The 21,076-nt window shown below is 42.8% G+C and overlaps 1 protein-coding gene across 6 annotated transcripts in view; it reads right to left on the bottom strand.

Moving 5' to 3' along the window:
- TJP2 (tight junction protein 2) overlaps positions 1-21,076 on the bottom strand; it is a 119,720-nt gene that overhangs the window by 72,033 nt on the left and 26,611 nt on the right. For all 6 annotated transcript variants that reach the window (XM_028509476.2, XM_028509457.2, XM_036021733.1 and 3 more), the window contains exon 2: positions 19,870-19,990. Coding sequence is in view for 3 of the 6 variants with exons in the window: in XM_036021731.1 (XP_035877624.1) it covers positions 19,870-19,990 (121 nt within the window). In the remaining 3 variants the exon portion in view is untranslated. The remainder of the gene's footprint in view (positions 1-19,869; positions 19,991-21,076) is intronic.

Here is a 21,076-nt window from a genome sequence, read left to right as displayed (position 1 = left end):
AGTTACTTGGAGAATCAAAACAGGTATGCTGATTAAAAATATAACTTTGGATTTGAAATCTAAGGAAACGTTGAAAGAGAAAAAAGTGCGGCCCACTCTGCTCTTCTCTGAAATTGAAAAGTAAAACTCCGCTCGGGCTCACACGTAAAAGGTAAAGGGTCTGATAGGATACAGATGTCGTGCTCTCTCCCTGAAAAGTTGCTTCACTTCCTGTCCCATCCAAACAAGTTTGTCAGTTTATGTGGGCAAACGAGTCCAACAGATGCCTCCCAGTGAGTGTCAAGCTGCTGGCCTGCTTTGCAGTAGCTACATGCGCACTTCTGAATCAGGAACACTGGGAGCGACATTTCCCAGTTTCCTTCAGGTCCCCAGAACCACACGTTTCGGTCGTCTCCCTGGCGTAGGGTGTTACTCTCCTCATCTACGCACCATTTAAACAATGTTTCCAAAATTAGGTGGTGCTGACTAATAATAACAATGACAGCATGTGTGAACTGGTCACACCTTAGTGATGAGATTATACCACCAGCATTTAAAAAGGAAGAAAGGAATCCAGAATGTGGCAATTACATCTGCCCAATTATTCCTTCTTTTTTTCTTCCTTTCTAGAGTTGTGCTGTTCCATGTGATGACCACTTGCCACATGGGGATGTTTTAGGTATTTAAATTTAAATTAACGAAAATTAAAGGAAATGAAAAATTTGGTTTCGTGATCACACTAGTCCCATTTCCAGGGCTCAGTCAGCAGCCACATGCAGCTAATGGCTGGCGCACCGGACAGTTGTAGACACAGAATACTCGATCGTCGCAGAAAGTCCTAATGAACTACACTGCTCCGAAGGATGATACTCCTATAGTAGAAATACCAATGTCCTGGCACAATAATAGTTCTAATTCAGATCGTTGTTGAAAACACATGATTCAATTGATACAGCAGCAATTGCTAGTGGCAGGATAAATCAATACAACTCTTTGGAGAAGCAATTTATAGGCTATATTTTTCACATGTGAAGTTGTACATTTAAATTTAAACCCCACTCCTAGAAGATGTTTCTCCAAAGAACTTCTATCCAACAAGAAATTGTTGAACACCTTCTGTCAGGCCAGAAGCTCCTGATAAAAGACTCATGCTCTCACCTGAGGAAGCTCAGTCTCCTCCGGCCGACAATCAGTAAGGAACAAAAAAACGGAAGGAAGGGAGGGAGGGAGGAACTGTGTAAGTGGTGAGATTCCTGGAAGGCTTAGGGTGGGTGGTCTGAGGGTTTTCAGAAGAGGTTCCTCACCCAGACGAAGAGGATGGGGTTTACGATGGGGTTTACGGAAGTCTTTCCAGAGATGGGGTTACTTACATATTCTAAAGGGTGGGCATGAGTGAGTTTGTGAGACAAAACGGGGGGAAGGAAGCTTTCCAGGTAAAGGGAGAAAATAACAAGCGAAGAAACAAGGAATGAAGAGACCATGGACTTGCTCTTGAGGTGCCAGGAGGCAAACAAAGCAAAAAATGAGATTAGACTGGCATTTTATACAGATCACTGTCAGCTTCTTGGAAGATGGGTTTATCAAATAGGAGTCGTGGGGAGGGTGTCAGTAAGAATGATAAGACCAGCAAAAAAAAAAAAAAAAGAGAGAGAGAGAAAGCACTGATGTGGGAATGCAGGTAAGAGATGATGTGATGTGTTAGGCAGTGTTAGACAAAAGGACCAATTCAATAGAAATTAAGGAAGTACAATCAGCTGACTGGATGACTGCCTGATTAGAAATGAGACAAGGAAGAGAGAAGTGAGTGTAAGGTAACTCTCAGCTTTCAGGCTTAACTAGGTAGATGACAGTGCCTTTTTACCAAAATAGAAAACATAGGAGTGGGAGCAGATGTTGGGAGGGGTTTGAGGAAGAATGAAGAATTTAATGAAGGACTGATGGAGTTTCCAGGGCCACGGGTCCTCCAGGTAGAGATGTTCAAATGGCTACAACGTGCTGGGCTCTGGTGTGCACTAGGACAGAGACATCTGAGATGGAGGAACAGATCTGGGAATCATCAATATGTCAAGAAAACGGAAGTCTCACAGAACTGGAACAAATAATCCAACAATTTATATGGAGCCACAATAACCTTCTTTGAGAAAGAACAAAGTTGGAGGAATCATACTACCTGATTATCAAACTATACTACAAGGCCACAGTAATCAAAACAGCATGACTCAGGCATAAAAACAGATACAAGAATCAATGGAACAGAATAAAGCGCCCAGAAATAAACCCATGCCTTTATAGTTAATTAGTATTTGACAAAGGAAGCAAGAATATACAATGGGGTAATGACAGTCTACTCAATAAATGCTGTTGGGAAAATTGGACAGATGTATGTGAAAGAGTGAAACTAGACCACCTTCTTACACCATGCAAAAGAATAAACTCAAAATGGGTTGATAACTTAAATGTGAGACTCAAAACCATAAAAATCCTAGAAGAAAATACAGGCAGTAAAATCTTGGACATTTCTTATAGCAACATTTTTTTCTGATATATCTCAGGCAAGGGAAATAAAAGAAAATGTAAACAAATGGGACTGCATCAACCTAAGAAGGTTTTGCACAGCAAAGGAAACCATCAACAAAATGAAAAGTTAACCTATTACATGGAGAATATATTCACCAATGATACATCTGATAAGGTGTTAATAGCAAAAATTTAAAAAGAACTTATAAGACTCAAACAATAATGAAAAAAGCAATCCAATTAAAAAATAGGAAAAGGACCTGAACAGATGCTTCTCCAAAGAGAACATACAGATGGCCAACAGACATATGAAAAGATGATCAATGTCACTAATCATCAGAGAAATGCAAATTAAAGTCACAATGTGATATCACCTCACACCTATCAAAATGGCTATCCTCAATAAATCCGCAAATGACAAGTGTTGGTGAGGATGTGGAGGAAAGGGGACCCTCATGCACTGTTGGTGGGCATGCAGGTTGGTATAGCCAGTATGGAAACCAGGATGGAGTTTCCTCAAAAAATTAAACATGGAACTGCCTTATTATGATCTGACAATTCCACTTCTGGGAATATAACCAAAGAAACCCAAAACACTACTTCTAAAAAATATATGCACCCCTTTGTTCACTACAGCATTACAACAGTCAAGATTTGGAGGCAGCCCAAGTATCCATCAGTAGATGAGCAGATAAAAAAGCTGTGGTACATTCACACAATGGAATACTACCTAGTTGTAAAACAGAAGGAAATCTTACCATTTGTAACAATGTGGATAGACCTGGAGTATTATGCTAAGTGAAATAAGACAGTGAGAGAAAGACAAGTACCATATGATTTCACTTATATGTGGAATTTAATAAACAAACGAACAAACAAACTAGAAAGAGAACACAGACACAGAGAACAGACGGAAAGCTGTCAGAAGGGAGGGGTTTTGGTGGCTGGGTGAAAATGGTAAAGGGATTAATCAAACGAACTCCTGCACACAGACAACAACATGGTGACTGCAGGGGATGGGGGCTGGGGAGGCAGGGGGGATAAAGGGAGGATAAGTGATGACAGAGGGAGACTGACCTAGGTGGCGAACACACAGTGCAGTGTACAGATGATATGTTATGGAATTACATGTATGAGAGTCACATGATTTTATTGGTCAATGTCACCCTAATGAATTCAATAAAAAAAAAACTTTAAATAAAGAAAGAGAGCTAAAGTGATAAAAGGAAACGGAACCACAGACACACTTCAGAGATATTTGTTGCAGGTGCGGTCCCAGGCCCCAAAAATAAAAGGAGTACTACAATAAAGTGAGTCATAATCCTTTTGCTGGTGGAGCATCTTGCCTTGACTTTTTAAAAATACATCTGTGAAGTACAATAAAGTGCAGAGCAATAAAACAAGGTGTGCCTGTGTTCAGAGACACCCTGTAAATTGAAGCTGGAGGGGATTAAAGATAGGACGCATCCTCGGGAATGCCAACAATTAGGGAGCAAGCTCAAGTCCCCAGGACAGACACCTAAGAGAAACTGCCAGAAAGGGGGCAAAAGCCCACTGGAGCCAAAAAGTCCAAAGTGTCCAAAAAAGTCAAGGGAAGAATGAATTTCAAGGAGGGGAGAATGGCCAACAACAAGCAACTTCGCAGTCAGTTAAGGTAAGAACAGAAGATGCTAATGAGAAGAGCACCACGACTCACCTCGGCTAGAGCTGTGTCAGCGGACAGAGGGGACTAGAGGTGGGATCACAGAGGGTGACTGGGAGATGGGGCGGCGCTTCACTGCATGCCCATCTGTAAGAGTTCAGGACAGAAACCATCCATGTTCAACGATGGAGAGCTATAAAATGACAGCAAGTCAACTTAATTGGCACAGCAAGCCATCATTTAAAATTCCAATAAAGAAGTCTATACAGCAACAAGGAGAATGACACAATAATTGATGAAAAAGAACACAAATCATTTCTATGATGGCAATGATGAGCTATAAAAAAATATTTGGAAAGTATGTATCGACATAATTTGATGAAAGGATAGGGTTGTATGCATTTTGTTTTTAAATTGTAGTTGTTTGTGCAATGGACAATTTTTTTCTTTTTTCTTTTTCTTTTTAAGATTTTATTTATTTATTTTTAGAGAGGGAAGGGAGGGAGAAAGAGAGAGAGAGAAACATCAATGTGCGGTTGCTGGGGGCCATGGCCTGCAACCCAGGCATGCACCCTGACTGGGAATCGAACCTGCGACACTTTGGTTCTCAGCCCGCACTCAATCCACTGAGCTACACCAGCCAGGTGCAATGGACAATTTTTAAACACTTACAATGTATGAGGTCTCTGAAACAACTTGGTCAAAAGACCTCAAATGTGATAAACTTAACACTTTTAATCGGATTTCCTCAAGAATGTTAAGATTTGGGAACACACACATATGTACATACACATATTTGTGTACAGAGGTCTGTGCTAAAGTGTCCAGCCACGTGATATGAAAAATAGAGACATTTATTGAAGAGGATACAAGACACAAGAAACATTGTACATAGGACAATGATGCCTCAGTCCACTTCAAAGTGGGCTCCTTGGGACCTCACACAGTTCTCCCAATCACCATCAGCTGCCCTGTCATATTTTTCTGAATCTCATCAATGGTCCAAAATCTATTCCCTTTCAAAGGTGATTTTAGTTTTGGGAAAAGCCAGAAGTCACTGGACGTCAAATCTGGGCTGTAGGGGAGCTGAGTCACCTGGGTGATTTGATGTTTCACCAGAAAACTCTACATAAACCATGATGCATGAACAGGCGTGTCGTTGTGATGAAGCTGCCAATCACCAGTTGCTCATAGCTGTGACCTTCTGAATCATCCATAGTTTCCACAGAGGAATGTTCAAACTTAACACAAAATTTGATGCAGATTTGTTGCTGTACTCAGTCATTTTTAATGCAATGACCACACAGTACACATGCTCACTCAATGGCGTCTCCTGCCCCCACTGACTAGCACAGTGAAGTCGTCATTGTTCACACATGCACATTCCAGTCCACTCTCTTTGGCTGCCAGGTTACATCAAAGTCTCGCAAACCATTCTCATATTAACAATGGCTGGACTTCTTCCAAACAAATCTTGTGTGTGTGTGCGTATATATTTACAATATGATTATAAAGCCTCATTAAATGAGAGCAAAGCAGTCTGACATTGAAAAGTTTACAGGTTAGCTGAGCCACTTAGTTGCTTTGCACACTGAAGAGCAGACTGGAGTCATAAAGACACCCTCCTTCAATGAACATGTCTTGAATGCCTGCCATGTACCCTGAGGTGGGTACAGAGAAGAAAAAGGCAATATACAACGAGGGGGGCTTGCTCACAGTGTGATATACACGAAGACATGTAAACGCACGATGATAAGGCACAAGAACTGCTTAAGTACAGGTATGACTAAAGTGCTGAGGCAGCAGCTAGAACTCTGCCCAAGGGAGGGGCACTTTTCAAGAGAAAAGGCCTGGCATTTCCTCACCTTCCCAGTGGCAGCCTCTTCTCTCCTGACCCCTCTTACCCTTCTCAGTCTAAACAACCATATCAATAACCCAGCACATTCTCCTAAAGGACTCCTTCCACAAGCAGTCAGCCACCCCCTCAGACCCTACAAAAAAACATCCAGGAGAGAGACATCAAAAATTCTGTCCACACTGGCCAGCATGGGTCAGTTGGTTGGCGCATCATCCCATAAACCAAAAAGTTGCAGGTTTAATTCCCAGTCAGGGCACATGCCCAGGTTACAGGTTCAGTCCCCAGTCAGGGCATGTATGACAGGCAACCAATCAATGCTTCTCTCTCACATCACTGTTTCTCTCCCTCTTTTCCCCCATCCTGTCCCCCCTCTCTAAAATTAATAAGCATGTCCTTGAGTGTGGATAAAAAAATAAAACAAAATCTCATTTAAAAAACTTCTGCTCTGCCCCTCATGTCTTCACTTTTTAGTTATTTTTTAAAGTATATTTTATTGATTATGCTATTACAGTTGTCCCAATTTTCGCCCCTTTGCCCCCCTCCACTGGTTCCTCCAGTGATTCCCCCCGCTCTGTAGTTCATGCCCATGGGTTGTGCATGTAAGTTCTTTGGCTTCTACATTGTCTGTACTGTTCTTAAACCCCCTCCCCCCTATTTTGTAGCTACCCAATTATGCTTCTAAATTCCTATACCTTTCCTCATTCTCCCTTTTCCCCCTCCTGGCTTATAACCCTCCAGGTGATCTCTGTATCTATGACTCTATTCCTGTTCTAGTTGTTTTTGTTTTTTAGATTCAGTTGTTGATAGCTGTGAGTCTGTTGTCATTTTAATAGTTTTGATCTTTTTCTTTTTCCTAAATAAGTCCCTTTAACATTTCATATAATTAGGGCTTGGTGATGATGAACTCCTTTAGCTTTACCTTGTCTGAGATGCACTTTATCTGTCCATCAATTCTTAATAATAGCTTTGCTGAATATAGTACTCTAGGTTGTAGGTCCTTGCTTTTCATCACTTTGAATATTTCTTGCCAGTCCCTTCTAGCCTGCAAAGCTTCTTTTGAGAAATCAACTGATAGTCTTATGGGAACTCTTTTGTAGGTAACTCTCTGCCTTTCTCTCGCTGCTTTTAAGATTCTCTCTTTATCTTTAACCTTCTGCATTTTAATTATGGTGTGTCTTAGTGTGGCCCTCTTTGGGTCCCACTTGTTTGGCACTCAATGTGCTGCCTGGACTTGTATGTCTATTTCTTTTGCCAAATTAAAGAAGTTTTCTTTCATTATTTTTTCAAATAAGTTTCCAATGTCTTGTTCTTCCTCTTCTCCTCTGGCACCCCTATGATTTGGATGTTGGCTGTTTTGGAGATGTCCCAGAGTCTTCTTAAACTCTCCACATTTTTTTCCTGAATTCTTGTTTCTTTTCATTCTGGTTGAATGTTTATGCCTTCCTTATGTTCCAAATCACTGATTTGAATTCTGGCTTGCTTCGCTTCACTGTTGGTTTCCTGTAGATATTTTCTTTATTTCCCATAGTACAACCTTTGTTTTTTCCCTTATGCTTTTGCCATTTTCAATGGGATCTTTAAGCACTCTGACCACCAGTGCTTCGAACTCTCCCTCTGAGAGGGTTGTCTGACTTTCCATCACTTAGTCCTTCTTCTAGAATTCTGTTCTGTTCCTTTATTTGGGCCATATTTCTTTGTCTCCTGATTTTGGCAGCCTCCCTGTGTCTCTGTACTAGATAGAGCTGCGTTGATTTCATTTTAGTGCACTTGTTAAGTCCTACCAGGCAGAGCCTTGGGTTTTCACCAGGGCAGAGCAACTGTGGCTCCATGTGTGGGGGAGGGGTCGAAGAGGGGACAATGACCCTGCTTGCTGACTTCTGGGGGCTTGCCTGGCCCTTGCCCCATTTCCAGTCACTTCACCCATTTCCTGTGTGAGACTGGCATCCCTCCAGCTGCTGTCCTGGTTGTGGTACCCTGGGCGGGTGGGTCTGTGTATACACCAGAGTTTACCGCCAGAGGTTATGTATGAGACTTTGTATTTTTCCTCCCTCGTTGGAGCCCTGGGCTATGTGGTCTGGCTTGGAGCAGACCCCACTCATCACCATGTGTACCCCTGATCTTTGTCCACCATGTGTGAATGTGGGGCTGCCACTGCCTCCCCTGGCTGCCTCTTGGCCTCTCCATCCCCGGCTAGCCGCAGTCACGTGGAGTTCTCTCCTCCCTGACTTCCCGTCTCTGCCCCTCCTACCCATCTGGATGAATATGGCTGCTTTAAATCCTTGGTTGTCGAACTTCCGTACGGTTCTGGGTGTTTTTCATTTTTAAGTTAGTTGTATTCCTTCTTATGGTTGTGCCATGAAGCGAGGCTTGTCTACCTATGCCTCCATGTTGACCGGAAACCTCATGCCTTCACTTAGTTATTTAATACTACTCTTGCTCACTTTCAAAGATGAACTCCACCTGCATGTACCTGAGAAAGGCATTGTGAGCACAGAGCAGGAAGGCAGCTGTCCACAAGCCAGGAAGTGGGCCCCCAAAAAGAACCAGCACCTTGATCTCGGATTTCTCAGCCTCCGTAATTGTACAGGGCAAAATGTCTGTTTAAGTCACCCAGGCTGTGGTATTTTGTAATAGCCACCTGTGCTAATACTGCCTCTAAATCCTGCATGAGCTGACCTTGCCGCCTTCTCCATCCTCAACTCTTCCTCCGCTCTCCCAAACTTACTTGCTGGAGCCACACTGGCCTTTCTTCATGGCTGCTGCGGTTGACACCCTGCCAAGCTCCTTTCTGTCCCAGAGCCTTGGTTTGAGCACCCTGCCTGGACCACAGAGCCAGCTCCTGCTTAGATTTCTCTTTCCATTTAACGAAGGAAGCACCCCTTGAGGGGGCTACCAGGAAGCAGTGCCCTCAGGAGAGAACCAAGTTTAAGTTAAAGCAAAGACACAGAGTCCAGCAGAATGTTTTGTTTACTGAGGAACAATCATTTGAGAGCACAGAGCAAAGGTGTGAGAAGACGGGGCCAGTGGGTGGTCTGCTGAGAGCATGAGAACCCTAGAGGGACTCCAGCAGGAAGGGAGTATCCCAAACAAGCAAAGGAGCCTGTTACCCACATCTCACTCTTTTTAACTTCACTATTATTATTATTATTATTATTATTATTATTGCTGTTGCTACTACTACTACTATATTGGTAATACATTGGCATGGCTGTTATTAGCACTACAATGAAAAGAAGTTAGAGTAAGTGCAAAAGTGATAAAAACAAAGCGATCAGGCTTAGAGGGAGAGAATGTTCTCAATTCTCAATGGATGGTGCCTTCCATTCACCCTCTCCTCTCCCCACCAATGGCCCAAATCCCAAACCCAGCATCCTCTCCATGGTGTTTCTGGGCACACGATGGGGTTAGCTGGCCACAAAGCTGACAAAAACTTAGCTGTGCAATTCAGAGTCAGCTGTGTGCTGTATGGATTATGAGTCTGAGGAGGCCCTGGACTGGTGATGGGGGGAGTTCTGGTTGGAAAAGCTGACTGCACCTTTTGGAGCACAGTCCAGTGTAGACAAGACCTGCTAGGGAGAGAGCTCTGCCCTTCGCAGGCTGCCCTGGGTCCTCAGAAGCACTGTGCTCCGTGTTTCCACAGCTTTTATAATTGTACTAATGCTTGCACTGCAGACTATATGAAACCCATACTCTTTTGGGCACAGACTCCACGTCTTAGCCCTTCATTAAGAAAAAAGATGTTGATAAACGATGATCAATGAAATCAATGTTATGTGCCAAAAGCTTTCAAGTACTCTTTTAGCTCATTTTTTACAGATGTTATTTATTTATTTTTAGAAAAGGGAAAGAGAGGGAGCGAAACATCGATGTGAGAGAGAAACATTGATCGGTTTGCCTCTCACACACACCCCAACCAGGGACTGAACCCACAGCCCAAGCACGTGTCCTGACCAGGAATCGAACAGGTGAACTTTCACCCTGAGGGCCAGCACCCAACCCACTGAGCCACACTAGTCAGGGCGAGCTCATTTAATGCAAATCCTGACAATGCCCCTGCCGGTTTGCTACTACCATCCCACTTTAGAGATGAGAGATGGTGGATGAGAAGCCAAACTTGGGTCTGTCGGATCCAAAGCCCCTTCCCATCACTGCTCTCTGGCCCCTGTGTTCACTGTGAGACAACTGCATGGCGTGGAGGGGGGTGTTTGTTACTGTTGCTTCCCTTTGATTCAGTTAATGGATTTTAGAGAAAGAGAGGAAGGGGGCAAAACATTGACTTGTTCCACTTACTTATGAACTCACTGGTTGATTCTTATATGTGTCCTGACAGGGATCGAACCCATAACCTTGGTGCACTAGGATGATGATCTAACCAATCAAGCTACCAAGCCAGGGCACCCTTTGGCTCCTTTTAACAGAACTCAAGAGGGTTTTTGCGGACACAGCACTTGAACAATGCTGTGGCATCGTGTTTGTGAATCTCCTCCTGTGCAACATTATAAAGGTAAATACCACAGATGTCATTTGCCTCCAGCCCATGAGCTGGTAAGTTAGAACCCTTGATTCAAATGTGATTCTGGGATCTACCTGGATTTCAGAGCTCCCTCTCCGTAAATAAGTACCTGTTAAAAAAAACACATAGTAAGATCGAATTTTCACTAAGTAAAAAGGCCCTCCCCTCCCAGGTGTGGGAGGGAACCTGAGGTGAGAGAGGCCCAGGGGACTGTCTGCATGAGGCACACAGTCCTCCAGAGAAACCTGCACAACCTCTGGCAACACCTGAATTGCTTGAAAAGAAACATATCACCAGGATCCTCTAACCCTAAGAATTCAGTATCCCTGATGGACACAGATTAAAGTTGTTGAAGAGTGAGTCTCCTAGCTTTTCAGAGAAGTCTCAGAGCTGAAAGGGGCCTTAGAAAAATGCTGCAAACAGACAGTATTCCAGGGTTGCCATGCAAATTAGCACGGCCTCTTAAAACAAAGGAGGCTGGGCCCGGACAGGGCACTTCCAGGAGGCGTTCGATAGGCATGGAGAGTGTGGCTGGCAGCACGTCTGTTTCTATAGGACGGAGCCCTAAATGTCTCTGATGATCTGAACCACCTGACGCATCCAAGACCAGTCCCCTGAGATTCGGATTCAGTGGGTGTGAAAGGGGCCTGAGGAATTGACATTTTTAGCATTCACCCTCAGATGAGTCGTGTTATGAGGGAGGTTTGGGAAATTCAGCTGAAGAATCCATGTTAAGATTCTCTGGCACGAGACAGAAAGATTGCCATTTTGAAGGGAAGTAAAATATTTTGAAGGTCAGAAAGTAATTCTATCTGCAAAATGTTGTCTTTGGCTTAAAAAAGAAAACGTCTAGTCCTCCGATTCTTTTTGTTAGGTTTATTTACATATATTTGTACATACATATAATTTAGATTTCAATCACTTTTATATAGATGATACTTGTTCATTTACCCAAACCATACAGTAGATCATAAAAATGTAGCAAAATGCAATTAAGACGTCACTATCCAGAGCAAACTCCTGTTAGCAACTGGGGGAGCATCCTTCCAGGCATCTCCCCAAGCAGGTGAGCATGTAGATATCGTACACAGCATCATACACTCGGGCTGTGCCTGACACGCTCTTTCTCTAACTGTTATCCTCCATCAGAATTTTGCTTGACTATTTTTTCACGGCAATATACAGAGCTGTATCGTCATCTTTACCTGCATAATATTCCACTTGTATGAATGTAGTACTGTACCCTGCTAAATAAATTCTTGTATTTAAGTTTCTTTTTACAACTGGTATAGGGGACAAGAAAAAAGTCAGATGAATGAAATTCCTAGGGTTTATTTTGCAGTGATAATGAGGAAGCAAGTAGCTCGTGAGACTTAGGCCAAATTTATAAGATGTATCTAGTGCAGATAGTAAATTAGTAACTGTAAGATGTGTTAAAGATAAACAACCTGGGCATTTGTGAGTTAAATATAGATGAAAAGAATGAAACAAATGAGAGCAGCATCACTTAAAAACAGAAATAGAGAGGGAGAAAGTGACTCTTAAATAGTAAGCATAGTTAATAAAATACACTTAATTTAATAAACATTTCATGTATAATTTTATTTTAGATATATCAATATAAAATATTATATAACGTATTATTTTATTGTTAATAATAAATATTTTCTATTTAATAAAATATTAATATTCTATAAAGCTCAGCTCATGTTACCTCCATATTGACAGCTATGTCATCCCTAAATTGGTCACCCATTGGTGACACTCAATACATCCAAAGCTAGCCCCAAATATCCTCTGTGCTGAAACACAGATAAAACACAGATTGCCAGTGAGCTATCGGCCAGGCATTCTTGCCCTGCATTCCTCCCACAGAGCAAGCATGGGTTGGCCTCAGATACCTTCTATCTGCTGAGACCCTCGTCCCACCTCAACTCTGGTCTTTGTGAGCGCACCCTCGTCCCGGAAAGCAGACGCCGCAGAGACACAGGGCAGGCGAATGCTGCAGGCACAGGCTCCCGCAAGTGTGGACCTTGTACCTGATTCGGATCCCAGCCTAACTGTATTCATGTGCTCTAGTTCACTTCTCCTTGCTTCCTGTTGTGTGTTTTCATGTTGAAATAAATGAACAAATGGTGCAAGTGGGCCAGCTGATTTTGGGCTCTGAGTGTCTGTGTCCCATGACGTCTGGGAAAGCTTGCCTGGCCATGACCTTGGGGGCCAAGATGCATGAAGCTTATCTGCATCACTCCTAGAGAAGCAAGCAGGGTGTGGAGCCACAAGGAATAAAACTGGGCTCACAGAAGGTACGCCCAACTCTTCGCTAACCTGGGATGTGAGGCTGAGATTAACACAAGAGTGAAAACGTTCATTCAATTTCGGGAATGTATGGGGCTTTCAGCTTTTTCTGACTCTTAAAGTTATTATCTAAGTTTTTAAATAAATCCATCAAGATTTATTTCCAAGAGATTTAGAGCTCTCTGAGATTTACATTCTGCGCACTAAATCACATAAAGCATTTTCTATTATTTTTCTGAAGAAATCCTAGCTATCTGCCTCTGCTAGAGCCATCTTCTAGTTGATAAAGTATTTTGATTCTTATTCTCAATCTGCAGAAAGTGTCCCTTTTTCTTACTGTGTGTATTCTGCTGAGCTAAAGCTATCAGAAGAGACAAATTTAGCCCTGGCTGGCGTAGCTCAGTGGATTGAGTGCAGGCTGCGAACCAAAGTGTCGCAGGTTCGATTCCCAGTCAGGGTACATGCATGGGTTGCAGGCCATGGCCCCCAGCAACTGCACATTGATGTTTCTCTCTCTCTCTCTATCTCCCTCCCTTCTCTCTCTAAAAATAAATAAATAAAATCTTAAAAAAAAAGAGAGAGACAAATTTAACTTTAACATACTATGGAGCCTCTTTCAACGTGGGTTTGGCAGAGTTATTTTAGTAACCAGACTTACATCTGAAGTAAAAATAATCATATAATTATTTTGAGTTTTTGAATATCAATAATTATATTACAATACCAATCTCAAACACTAATAATAATAAAATAATTACATGTTCTCCAAAATCAATAATTATTTCACATAGCACTATAATTATGATTAGGTGGGGAAATCCTGTCCAAGGTGTTTTGTCTAATCTCACTATACAACTAGATTACCTGAAAACAAATTAAAAATTCAGCTGAATTGAAAACTGCTGTCACCAACTCAACAGATAAAAATGTGATAACGTACTAAAAGCAGGGCTCCAATGATGACACCCATCCCAACCAGAAGCTACTTGCAAATTCTTTACCTCAGTTTTATCTGGTTACATGGGAATCACACAGGCTTCCCCACCCAGCCCTAGCCCCAGCCCCAGCCCCAGGCACCCAGCACAGGCAGCCGCTCAGCACTGTGCCAGTTGACTGCAAATCAGACCGCACCTCCCAGCCAGGGAAGTGCTGGGCACCACAGGGATTTGCTCAGGTAGTGCAGTGCCGAGCCCACAAGGTACCCGAGACCAATCACTGGACCCTGAAGTGACTGGCATAGGTGGAGGGAAAGGTGTTGAAGAGAAGGGCGGGTGGTGGTAAGGAAAATAAGCAGGGAGAATTGCAATCCCCTAGTCATCTTTTAATTCTGAGGTTCTGGATTGTCTTCAACATGCAGGAATGTAATTACATTCATGTTTCAGAAGCTAGCTTTTGAGTGTTACTCATCTGTGTGCTACACTTAAAATGCTGAGACATCTCCGATTTCCAGAGATAGGCCTGGGGGCTGACGCTCGTCTTGTTGATTTCATGAGTAAGCCATGCACTCTAATTTTTGTTTGGAAAACATGTTAGACTGTAACAAAAACATTCGGAAGTAAGAATAAACTCATTCTACTTTTATTTTTCTTCCACTTAAATTGTGTGCCAATTTCTCATGGTGAAAGTCTGCTAGAATTGCTAAAATGACAAAGTCTTTATAGACAAGTGTTTGAAGTGATGCTCTTTTATTTTAAATACTTACAAAGGAAATATGGAATTTTTGTGTGAGTCCTGACAAAACCACTTGTCTAAACTCCCTCTGGCTAGAAATTAAGTTGTTGAATGCTGAAAAACACCCCAGTAAATGTATTTATAATACAAGTGCAAGGCTAACATATTTTTAATAACACTTAGGTTGGTTTGAAAAGGCAATTAAGAATAGAACATCCATAGCCCTGGCTGGTGTGGCTCAGTGGACTGAGCACTGACCTATGAACCAAAGGGTCACTGGTTCGGTTCCCAATCAGGACACATGCCTGGGTTGTGGGCCAGGTCCCCAGTAGGGGGTGCTCAAGAGGCAACCACACATTGATGTTTCTCTCCCTCTCTTTCTCCCTCCCCCTCCCTCCTCTCTCTAACAATAAATAAATAAAATCTTTTAAAAAAGAAAGAATAGGATATTTATCATCTATACTCAGATAACCTGTGTATTTATAGGCTTTTAATATTTTAATAGGAAAATGGAACATCATCTTGAAAAAATATAGCCCATTTCTTTCATGAAGTTTAAACATTTCATAATTTCCCACAGTCTTCTTTATATTTTATTTTATTTTTTAGATTTTATTTACTTTTAGAAAGAAAGGAAAGGAGGGAGAAAGAGAAGGAGAGAAACATCAATGTGTAAAAGATACATGGATCGGTTGCCTCTCACACACCCCCAACGGGGGATCCAGCCCTCAACCCTGACTGGAATCGAACCAGTGACCCTTTGGTTTGCAGGCTGGTGCCCGATCCATTGAACCACATCACCAGCCACCATAGTCTTCTTAAACATGTAAGAGAGAAAAGTGTAATATAAGAATACCTTATTCAGAAACTCATGAGCCTCAAACTAACAGGCTAGCTAGCAGCTTGGTCCACCAATCTCCACACCACTGCTTTTCCCAGCGAACCATGAGAAAACACTGAAGTAACAAAGAAAATGCCAGAAGCCAGTAACGCACTGGGTAAAAGAGCACAGCTATGAAGTCAGACAGACCTGCGTTTCAAAAAGTCTCAGTTCTTCTACTTCTTGCATTTAACCTATGACATTGCCACTATTTGACTGTTTTTGACCCATAAAAATGGCCAGTTTACATGGTTCTGACTAATGGCTATAAGATTTGGGCAGCTTATCTAAACTCTCTGAGATTCCATTTCTTCATCTGTAAAATGGTGTTATGTGTAGTATTGTGATCCTCAAAATTAATATGTTGACTATCCAGCAAAGCTATCATTTAGAATGGAAGGGCAGATAAAGTGCTTCCCAGATAAGGTCAAGTTAAAGGAGTTCATAGTCACCAAGCCCTTATTATATGAAATGTTAAAGGGACTTATCTAAGAAACTGAAGAAGATCAAAAACTATGAAGAGCCCTGGCTGGCGTAGCTCCGTGGATTGAGCGTGGGCTGGGAACCAAAGTGTCCCAGGTTCGATACCCAGCCAGGGTACATTCCTGGGTTGCAAGCCAGAACCCCCAGCAACTGCACATTGATGTTTCTCTCCCTCTCTCTCTCTCTCTCTCTCTCTCTCTCTCTCTCTCTCTCTCTTTACCTCTATCTCTATCTCCCTCCCTGCCCTCTCTAAAAACAAATAAATAAAATCTTTTTTTAAAAATTAATATGTTGAAGTCCTAACACCCAGCACCTCAGAATGTGACCTTATTTGGAGATAGGGTCTTTTCTTTACAAAGGTAATCAAGTTCAAGTGGTGTCTTTAGGGTGGTCCCTAATCTGGAATGACTGGTGTCTTTATGCAAAGGGGAAATTTAGACCCAGTGAGACACTCAGAGGGAAGGCGGCCATCTACACGCCAAGGACAGAGGCTGGAAGAGACACTTCCCCCACAGCCTTCAGAAGGAACCAACAACTTGGTATCAGACTTCTAACCTCCGGAACTAAAACAATAAATTTCTATTGTTTAAGCTACCCAGTTTGAGGTACTTTTATATTGCAATCCTAGAAAACAAGTACAGATTGGAATTACAGTCGGACAGACACCTCAGAAGGTAGGTATAAGAATGAAATAAAGACAACACGGGTAAAATGTTTAGCACAGCACCAACCATATTATAACAGCACCCCAATAAACATAAAGCTTTCGCCCTGGTCAGTGTGGGTCAGTTGGTTGGGCATCATCCCATCAATTGAAAGGCTGTGGGTTCAATCCCCAGTTAAGGCGCATGGCTGGGTTATGGGTTTGGTCCCCAGTCAGGGAGCATAGAGGAGGCAAGCGATCAATGTTTCTCTCTCACATTGATTTTTCTCTTCCTCTCTCTCTCCCACCCTTCCCCTTCTCCCTGACATCAATGGGCATGCCCTCAGGTGATAATAAAAACAAATAACATAAAGCTTTCATCATTAATACTGGAATTGCAATGGAGTTCTCACCACAAACACAAAACTTTTCTTCCAGCCTAGTGCAGCATCTCTAGGCCCTTTGATGTCCAGTCTCTTCCCCACAAGTTGCTTCTCCTCTCTTTGCACACCTGGCCCACAATGTCCCACCCTCAAGATTCCTCTCAAATATCACCTCCCGCAGGAGGCCTCCCCGCACTTGGTCACTGCCTAAGGCCTTCTGCTCACATGCACTGTCAGGGGTGAGTGCAGCCCTTTCCACACAGTAATGCAATTACTGATTCCAAATTAGAGTCCATGTCGCCCAGGAGAAGCCTTTATATTCCTCTCAATTTCCCTCAGGCAGTGCTGTGTGAGATGCTCATTAAATGTTGAAGAAAAATCTCTTCACCACAGCAAAGGAAACTGGCCACACGCACCGTCTACAAACAAGCCCATGCTCCAAAGCAGCTGTTCAATGTTAGTGGTTCTCAAAATGCGGTCTGGACACCAGAAGTGTCAGCCTGTTGCGGACTTGGAGGAAACGCAAATTCCTGCACCTCAGCCCAGACTGACTGAAGCAGAAACTCTAGGGTTGGAACCCAGGAATCTGTTTTTTTAATAAACCTTCCAGGTGATTCTGATGTGTTTAAGAACTACTGTTCTGGGTTTCTCTCATTCAATATGAGGAGCTTTGGCTGCTGTGTGAGCTCCTCAAGCATCACTACAGATGAAGGAGCCCCTATGGGAGAGAAGGCTGCGGAGGGGCTCTCGGGTGCACAGAAATAAAAGTTTTATACTTTCAGTTACAACTCACTTTTTATAAGTGTATGCTATGGGATGACTTGGTGCTAACTCTAAGGTACCTAAGTTGCCTCACAGTGAGAATCCATGTCTAGGAAGTGAGTCTCTGCAATAAGCTTTCATCGTTAATACTGGAATTGCAATGGAGTTCTCATCACAAACACAAAACTTTTCTTCCAGCCTAGTGCAGCATCTCTACGCCCTTTGATGTCCAGTCTCTTCCCCACGAGTTGCTTCTCCTCTCTTTGCACACCTGGCCCAAACTCTTAGCATCCTTCCCGAAGGCAAGGAGGTGGAGATGATTTTTCCATGTCACAAAAGTGGTTGTAAAGCCCCCTGAAGTATCAAGAAACCAACGCCAGGCAAATATTGCTCCCCAGGCCCCAAGATTGAAAAGGAGGGCAGGACAGGTAAAGGCTAATGATCAGAAACCTCAGGTCAAGGGCAGCTTCTTAGGCATCCTCCTCTACCCATGCCCACCCAGCATTGCTAACGGATCCCAACATTCTTGCTCAACAACCTTGACCTATGAATCCATACTCCAGGCAGCCACTACCAATTGATCAGAACTGGCTCTTGAGAAAAACTCATTTACTATCTGAGTTTAGATGTTCAATCTCTAAGTTCTATCGAATAAGTATAGAGACCAGCTAGCATTATGGCACTCTCACTGAACTTGGGAGTCAGATGTTGTGCAATCTTGGGGAATCATTTAACATCATGGAATCTCAGTTTCCTTAGTTGCAGAAGGGAGCTGGTAATCCTCTCAGGGTTGTTCTGGGGATAAACAAGGTGGGTGATATGGGTGAAAGCACCTTGACCTGTGCCTGGCAAATAAAAGGCTCTTAATAAATATTTGCTGGATCTGAAACTAGGGCGATGTGGGGTGCTCTGGAAAAAATGCTCACCACCCAACACTGCCAGAGGCTAGTGCATCTGAGAAAGGCAGCCTTCAGTGTTCACACATAAAAGAGCTTTGGAATCAGGCTCTGACTTGGGGAACCAAACTGATGTGGAAGGGCGTGCGGTGGCCAACAGGAAATGAGAACCAGGCAGGTATCTGTCAGGGATTCTGCTTGAGTCAGAAAACACCTTCCCTCCAACTGACGGTGTCAGCTTCAACCTCACTCTGCCGTAGTCCGTGCTGTCCCTCTACTCATCAGACTCGGTCAATACGTCCTACTCAGAAACCTCTTAGGATCTGGAGCCTGTGTCTGGAACCTTGAAGAGCTCCACAGAGAGCATCTCATAAACAAACCCAAGCCCCACCCTGTTGGATCGGTGGAAACCCAGGACCTTCCCGTTTGAATGTCCCCATTTGGACAACTAGACTCCAAGAAAGGCCTTGGTAAGTGCCCAGTGCCTGCTGTATGTTAACTTGTTTAGCTTTACGTTAACGTTCCTTTGTTACAGATGAACGATCTGTAAGAAGGCTCGGAGAAATTAAGACGTGTGCCCAAATCACAAAATCAGAAGGCAGGAGCATGGGGAGCTGAACAGCTGTGTGCCGTTCACACTCCACTAAACTCCAGCTCTGACATGTGGCGGGAATCCACCTCAGCAAGGACTTAGGCAGGAATGACGAAACAAATGCACGAAAAAAAATTCCAGCCGCCTTCCAGCAGCCATCATAGACGGTCTATAATCAGGGGTTAAAGTGTAACTAAGAACAAATACATCCCAGCATCTGCCAGAATAAAATTTAATACCTTGTAAATCTCATTTAATTCGTACTTAAAACTGAATCAGTAAATAGATAATACTCACTATTAATCTTTCACTAAAAGCTTGTTCGTAATTAATCTTTAGAAGCCAGTGTGACTGATTTCTTTCACATAATTCTGCTACCTCAAAGACAATGGGAAAAACATCACCTACCAGGATGACCTGTAACCACAGACAAAAAAATACCTTGGTAGGCCTTGGTAGTTGAATTTAATATGTTTTAGCCAGGAAGAATCTCAATTAACATTCACCTAAACTTATACCTATCAATTCGGACCATAAATGCAGGCAAGATGTTTCAGTTCTTTGGTAAACAGGATGTTACAATTACACTTTCTTTGATATTAAGCAATATCTTTATTAGAAACATTGAAAATGGTGGCATTGATGACCTCGAGGATATGAAATAATTTACATCATATTTTGGTGGAGGAAAGATTGTTACTAGATTGATGAGAGACAAAGAAAAACAAAACAAAACAAAACAAAGCAAATACCTGGTGAAGCAAGCCGTCCGCCAGCAGAAGTCTGTGTTTCGGGGAGCGCCTGCAGCAGCAATTGCAGCTGGGGTGCCAGTCCCACTCACAGGGCGAGGACAGCAACGTGGTGCTCTGCACCCTGGAAAAGACAGTGTTGTTAAAATTCCAACACGGTCATTCCCGGCTTCTTGAGATCTTGAGAGATGCCCTGAAGTTCACCTACTATACAATTCACCTGTTTATAGTGTGGCTTTTAGTATATTCACAGAGTTGTCCAACCAGCAACACAACCCATTTTAGAGCATTTTCACTATTTCCAAAAAAGAAGCCCCTTAGATATCACCCACCACCCTCTAATTCCCTCTCCTCCTCACATCCTGGCCCTGAGCAATCCCCAATATCATTTTTGTCTCTATAGATTTATACCTCTTCCGGAGGTTTCATGTAAATGAGCTCATATAATATATGATTTTTTGTGCCTGGGTTCTCTGACTTAGCATAATATTTTCAAGTTTCATTCGTGTTGTAGCATGTAGCAAAACTTTGCTCCATTATATGGCCAAATAATATCCTATTGCATAGATATATCATAGTTTATTTGTCACTTCATCAGCTGATGGACATTTGGCTACTATGAGCAATCAGGCACAAGTGTTCACGTGGGCATTTCCATTCTTCTCAGATCTGTATCTAAAAACAGAATTGCTGCCCCCAATGTTGTCAGTCTTTAAAAACAGGAGAAAACCAGTGCCCACGTGGAAATGGGCATCCTCACGCCACCTGTGGGTCATCCTGAACATAAGAACAAGATCTTATAAGAATTCACTTTTCAGGTTAAAGGAAAATACTCAGCAGGTGAGAAAATATTTAGAGGACACTTTTTTCTTAATTGTAATAAAATACACTTAACATAAAATTTACCGCTTTATACTGTAGAGAAAACATTTTCAACTAAACGGGAATTCGTTTTTCACAGCATTTATAATACTGGTTCATCTTTATGTGTGTGGTTTGCCCGAAAGTAGAAGAGATGGCAAACTTTCCTTTTTGACCCCTTATCCTAAGAACATCCAAGAAAGAGCCCGTCGGGGCATTTGTATTAATCCTGCACGTGCCTTTCCAACAGCACGAGGAAGGCAGCTCACTCCGGGGCTGGGGCTGGGGCTGGGGCTGGGGCTGGGGCTGGGGCTGCCCTTGCAGCCTCACGCTGGGCAGTTGCAGAGGC

The sequence above is a fragment of the Phyllostomus discolor genome, chromosome 3 (assembly GCF_004126475.2).
Source record: "Phyllostomus discolor isolate MPI-MPIP mPhyDis1 chromosome 3, mPhyDis1.pri.v3, whole genome shotgun sequence".
NCBI classification, from domain to species: Eukaryota; Metazoa; Chordata; class Mammalia; order Chiroptera; family Phyllostomidae; genus Phyllostomus; species Phyllostomus discolor.
This window is presented reverse-complemented; position numbering and strand designations above follow the sequence as displayed.